Source organism: Oryza glaberrima, chromosome 2 (assembly GCF_000147395.1).
Source record: "Oryza glaberrima chromosome 2, OglaRS2, whole genome shotgun sequence".
NCBI classification, from domain to species: Eukaryota; Viridiplantae; Streptophyta; class Magnoliopsida; order Poales; family Poaceae; genus Oryza; species Oryza glaberrima.
The window spans coordinates 17,389,573-17,396,344 of NC_068327.1; the positions used below are offsets into that span (position 1 = coordinate 17,389,573).

Here is a 6,772-nt window from a genome sequence, read left to right on the forward strand (position 1 = left end):
GGAGATCTCTGTGAAGAGCATGAGGCAACCAATACCAGCGGGCTTCTCGTTAGAATTATCAGATGTTTTGCTTTTACCCTGGGATAGCGTCAATCCCCCGGGCTGTGTTCTACCCCGGGGCATGTACTGTGCCTGGGCCCATTGGACGGACCCGAGCCCCAGGCACAGTCCCGTGCTTTGTAATAGAAGTCTTCATTATGTTGGACGAATTTGTAGAAGATGTCGATGATGAAGGAGTTCATGATGGACACAACTCTACAAGTTTATTCCAATACACAATCGTATCTATGCCTTGAAGATGCAAATCTTGATGGAAGCCAGGGCTTAAGGGAAGCAAGGGACCCAGTTCTTTCTGTGCCAGATGTCAGTCCCCACATATGCATGCCAGATGTCAGTCCCCACATATGCAGGTTGTCACCTGGCAAATGAATTCTAAATATGACAGAAAGTAATAATGTGACCCATGGTACTTTAGGATCCCGGAGAAAGGGGGACCCCGGTTCCCATTTCTCCAACACATAGGATTCTTCAAAATAATAAATTTCAAAAATAAAAACTCATGTGTTGCAATAGTTCCCTTTGTTCCACCGGTCATATGTCATAAATCATACTGGATAAATTGTCTACTTTGCAAAACAAATAACTTACTCTTATTTCATCATTATTATCTAGCTATTATTATCTAGTTGCTTGTTGTATACCTGGTTTGAGCATAGAATTTGATATTCCTCTTGACTCCCAGATTTGGCACCTAGCTAGAGTAAGAATAGGAAAACATGGCCAGATTTAAAAAGAACCCAGAACTTGCTATGCGAGGCCAGTCTAACCGCCACTATAGGGTAAACTTGAATGCGTAATATTATTACTAAAAGTTTTTTGGTGAGCTGAGGTAGATAGTGCAATGAAGGCGTGCGGTTTTATGGTAGTGAGTACAACATATCACTTATTTAGATGTGGCAAGACTTAAGTATATCACAATGAGTACAAGTTTACTTGCGATTATACGTTTCAATAGCCAAGGCTTTGAGTGGTGTCTCTTTGTGAAGCACCATCCCATACTTCTCTCTCATATCCACACCATCTTTCTCGGCTCCTTCTGGAAGCTTCCAGTCGAAGTGAAACAACAGTGACGCAAGAACCATATGAACCATCCTGTACGCCAGTGGCAAACCAAGGCAGATCCGCCGTCCGCCACCAAACGGGATGAACTCGGGATGCTTGCCGAAGAAATTGGTGTCCGTCTCCATGAATCTCTCCGGCATAAACCTATCAGGATCAGCCCACACGTCAGGCTTGCGATGGATCGCCCAAATACAGTATGATGTTGGTGCCTTTGGGAATAATATAGCCTTGCACTTCCACTGTAGCCTCTGCTTTGTAGTACGTCAATGGGACACTTGGGTGGAGCCGGAGCGTTTCTTTTAGTACAGCTTGGAGGTAAGGAAGCTGGCTAATGTCAGACTCCTCTATCTCTGTTCTAGTACCCAAAACTCTCCTAAACTCGTCCTTCACCTTCTGCATTGATTGTGGATTTTGCAGTAATTCAACAATTGCCCACTCTATTGCAGTTGAGCCCGAGTCAGTTCCAGCGACAAATAAATCCTGGGATGTGTGTTGATCAAAGCCAACTCATCAATATTATGCAGATTGTGATGAACGATTGAAATGATAACTAATTACTACCGTCTTCTGTCAAACGAAAATGAAACACTAATTGGATGTCATTATCATACATTCTCGTCTCGTCTCGCTTTCCATTGAATTGAGAAATAATTTAAGATTCAAGAATTAATCATACCGCGATGAGTCCCTTGATGTTATTACGGTCAATCACAGGATTGTTGTTCTTCCATTCGTCTTCGTTATCGAGCGCCACGTCCAGCATGTCATCCTTCCGCGGCTCGCCGGCTTCACGGCCACCCTTCCGCCGAGCAAGAAGCTCGTCGATGATCCCATAGGCACGCGCTACTAGCTTCCCCATCCTGCGCCGCAAGCCCTGCAGGCAATGTTTTAAATAACGGGGTTAAGGCATTTATCGGTTAGCTTCTCAAACAGTTATAGCTTCCGCTACAGTGGACTAAATGGAGTTAAAACGACTAAATTGTACATGAGAGCAAATAGCTAGAACCCTTCTCAAACAGCTATAGCGGGAGATTTAAAACCCTGCCTGCAGGTCGGCGGCCGTCATCGCCAGGAAGAAGTCGGAGGCGTTGGGCGTCGCGGCTAGCTTGGTGGCCTCCTGGACGGCGTCCCTCAGGTCGGGGTCGACGAGGTCGGCGGAGAACGCGGTGCACGACAGGATGCCCAGGAATGCCTCGAACGCCTCGAGCCCGACCTCGACGGGCTCGCCGCGCGCCGCTCGCCCGGCGACGCAGCGCACCAGCTCCCGCACCTTCTCCCGCCGCGTCGGCGCCAGCGCGTCGAGCCTCCTGGGCGACATGACCTCCTCCGTAGCGAGCCTCCGCTGCGCGCGCCACACGCCGTGCAGCGGGAGGACGATGACGGAGTTGCGGTGGTGCTCCGCGCCCCGCCACACGTCGAACAGCGGGCGGGACGCAAGGTGAGCGTTGTGGCTGTGGTGGTGGATATCGCCCGCGACGGCCGGCGACGAGGCAACGACGTAGTCGACGACGCCGAGCCGGACGCGCATGAGCGGGCAGTAGCGCTCGGCGAGGCGCGCGAGCGAGCGGTGGGGGCCGCTCCGCGATACGGACAGGAGGTTGCCGACGAGCGGAAGAGGCGTTGGTCCCAGAGGAAGGCCACGGCGGCGCGCGGCGGCTACTCGGTGGTGCATGGCGAGGTAGAGAGAGGCGAGGACGATAGCAACAAGCAACCAAGCCAGGGATGCCGCCATGGCTAGCGTACGTTCAAGGGGTATGTACGTGCTGATCGACCTTGATATGATGCAGTAGCTTGCACCATATGCCTCAATTTATAGTGAATGCTCTGGCCATTAGAATGCTATTACTCCTTCCATGTCATATTACTACGTGAATACCCCGCCGCATTGCTGCGGGAAATTAAGTTATATCATATGTATAAATAACATACAATACAATTATTAAAACTAAAACAAATTGATACTTATGAATTTTAAGCCTAAAATAATTGAGATTGCATAGTGTTACGAGAGAAGAAAGAAGAGACAATTTGAACCACAGCTCTATCATCCAAATGCTAGAAATAATTGAGGTCATGTGGCATAATGAGAGAAGAGAGAAATAGCATTAACTATGTAGGATCTGTTAACAACTAAATTTGGTAATTCAGGCATCGAAGGTAAAGATAAAATCGAAGCGGAATCCAAGATATGGATCTTCCGGAAACAGAGCAAGAATCGGCTGAAATCCGAATCGGCTGCGACCAGGATTGGCAGAGTTCGAGTCGGACAAGGTAGCCGATTGAGCCAATTCCGTCAAAGTGTCCCGATAAACGTCATCGGGTTGAGTTAATGTGCTTCACATGGATTGCCACACACGGATTGAGTTCTGAAAAGGCAATTGTATCTATTAATTAGGATATTTTATGTAAATAACTTAGAGATAAGCTTGGGCAAAAATCTGCCGCAAAGACTTATGGTATCTTAGAGTTTGTTAGTGATAAGAGTCGTGTTTGACAAGGACATATTTTGTATCTCGGGTATAAATATGACCTGAAGCCATGTAATCAAACAACACACGTTCAATAACAATCTCGGCACATCGCCACCCTTTTTACTTTCGTTTCATCTCGACGAGTTCTTGCTTTCGGGTTGAGCTGCATCAGTTTCGATCAACTAGAGGTAAACTTGTCATGGCAGCTTGCGTTCTCGGGATTAGTGCTTCCATCATTATAATACTCTAATCTTGTTCATGTAAGTTGTCAAGTTATCATATATTCTATATAATCTCTGGCAATATTGTTATTTAACCCTCAATCGGCTAACATCTGTTAATGGGAGGCGGCCAATTAGGTTAAATACCAACGTTGACTTAGATTATATAGGGTGTCTACCACTCTATGAAGTTTCCAAAAGCTTGATTGTTTAGATATTGTTATTGTTTTCATACTTATAGCTGCATCAGTTGAGTTTGACCTTATAAGTCGTGATTAGAATCTCATTCTTTAACCTGCTTTTGGTCGCCGATTAAAGTAGTGTCGGGGTTTCAGCCGATCTTACCTGATTTAGCTTTATATCTTATATGCTTGATTGACATGCTAGATCAGCCCTTTATGTTAAGATGCTGTGGCTTTCAGGTATATTAAGCTTTCTGTTTGGTATATTTTGCTTGCTTTAATATCTTTATATAGAGTTTTATTGGAGTATTAGCTGATACATGCTGGGTCTATTTGATCGGCTATGCTATCAACTCTTATAATCTTTTTGTCAATATATATTTCAATCTAAGTGATTTATACTGTCTCGGCATGGCGACCGATCTATCCCAATCATTTGGTTTAAATATATATCGACAAAGGGATTATATACTAATGATATCTACAGCCGATCGAGTAGATTTAGTTCTATTTTGCTTATTTACAACTGCCGATCGATTCAAATATGACATCGGCTCAAAGGTAAATGATATGTCATTGGCGGCTGGCCGATCGGCTATCATTTATGGGTTTAACTGCTATTTTCCTATTTTATTTCTTGTTGATTGCAGGTTCAAATCAACTGGCACGCTCACGAACCTAAAAGGCAAGATTTTTGGACCGGCACTAAAGTTAAGCAGATCTTCCAGGCCACTGTCTGTTTTCCGCATCAACACGCTTTTGGCACGCCTAGTGAGACCGAGTTTCAATAACTTTTCTCATGGCTGAGAAACCACCGCAGTCGCCAGCGACGGTGGGCAAGGCCAAGCCACCTCTCAGCAAGCCACCACCTGGGCAACCGTCTGAGGTCAATAAGGGAAACATCATCCCAATCACATTAGATAAGTTGTCAGCTGAGCAAAGGCAGGAGCTCGAGCAGATGATGAGCACCGTGAAGGACAAATTCATGAACTCATTCCAGGAGACCCACAAGGGAACGGTCGTCCAAAAATATAAGCTCAAAGTGGTCACTGCCGATGAAGCTAGGACAAGTTCATCTCAAGGTGTTAAGGGTACTGCAGATGGCTCAGGTGATAAAGGTGATGGGCTTCAAGATGGCTTGGTCGAGGATCTTGGTGAAGATGGTACCGAAGAGCAACAACCTCTAAAATTCAACAGTTTCCAAGATCAAGTCGATTATGTTGTGCAGCATGCGTTGATGAACCAATTAGGAGTTATTGTCAATACTTTATCGAATATGATCAAGTCAATGGTTGATGGCACGATAGCTGAGCATCAAAATACGGGACCAGTTTATCTTCTAGGAGGTGTCTTCCCAAATTACAGAGAGTTGGTAACTGGTAACCAACAACCTGCTATCAGTGCACCACCAGCCCAGCCGATGGCACCAGCTTCGGCTCCTGCGCCAGTTGCACCGTCATCGGCACAGAGGCAAATGACCAATCCCAGATTGCTGACCAGAGAACAACCATAGCATGCTGGGCAAAATATCAATCGGCTGACTCAGGAACAGGTTGCCACGATGTTTCTACCAACTCCACCAACTGCTGATCCAGTACAGTCAATGCCGGTTCAACAAACACCACCAAGGCAGCAAGTAGTACAGCCGATTCAACAACAGGTGGTTCAGCCGATTCAGCAGCAGATGGTGCGACAAGTGCCAACTGGGTTGAGGACACCTGACAATCGGCAAAGACAACAGAATGTAGCTCAAGTTATCCCTAAGCATCTGGTGCATAATGTACAACCAAATCAATCAACTGTGGCTCAAGTCGTTCCTAAACATTTGGTACACAATATACGGCCGAATTTCCAGAATTATCAAGGGGGTAATTTGAACTACCAGTATCAGCCTCCTTCACCTCATGTCCAGTATCAACAAGGTGGATCACCTCAATTGCAGACGTTGCCTCAGTTCAGCCAGTTTGATCCGATGCAGCAACAGATGCAAGGAGTACCTCAACAGAATCCTTGGGCAGATATGATTGCAAATGTGATGAGGGAGCAATTTGGCCTTAAGCCGAAGGACTCTGGAAATTTGTATCGGCACTTGTATCCTGAATGGTTTGAGAAGGTTTCTTGCCTAACTGATACAAAGTCCCAGATTTTTCAAAATTTTCAGGGCAAGACAATGTGTTGACTTATGAACATATCAGCCGATTCTTGGCTCAGTGTGGTGAGGCATCGGCTGTTGACGCTTTGAGGGTTAGATTGTTCCCATTGTCCTTGTACGGATCGGTGTTCACTTGGTTTTCTTCTTTGCCTTACAACTCTGTCAATAGTTAGGCCGATTTGGAGAAACAATTACACAGCTATTTTTACAGTGGAGTTCATGAGATGAAGCTATCTGCTTTAACAGCAGTTAGGCAGAGGCATGATGAAACTGTACAAGACTATATTCAGAGGTTCAGAGAGATGAGGAATATGTGCTACAGTCTGGCTTTGACTGATTCTCAGTTAGCCGATTTAGCTTTTCAAGATTTGATAGCTCGAATCAAGGAGAAATTAGTTGTTGACCATTGATTAGCCATTTTTTCAAGCCTATCCCTACATGTCAATCAATTGTTGTATCATAACTTTAATCTATATGTTGATGCTTCCGCGATGTTTTCTTGTCTGAGGTAGTTGTTGCCGAAATTTGCTTGTTTTGGCACTTATGTGTGGTTGTTTAGTGGCATCCCAGGCTTATGTGGTTTTCTGGGGTGTTACAGTTGGTATCAGAACCTAGGCTTTAGAC

General features: G+C 45.4%; 1 protein-coding gene across 1 annotated transcript; it reads right to left on the reverse strand.

Moving 5' to 3' along the window:
- Positions 1-989: 989 nt before the first annotated feature.
- On the reverse strand, positions 990-2,854 carry LOC127762555 (ferruginol synthase-like). The gene is made up of 4 exons (XM_052287055.1): positions 2,168-2,854; positions 1,799-1,996; positions 1,429-1,515; positions 990-1,331 (listed from the first exon to the last, which is right to left on the reverse strand). Exons 1-4 carry the CDS (start codon positions 2,852-2,854, stop codon positions 990-992), a joined length of 1,314 nt encoding a protein of 437 aa, XP_052143015.1.
- Between the last annotated feature and the right edge of the window lie 3,918 nt (positions 2,855-6,772).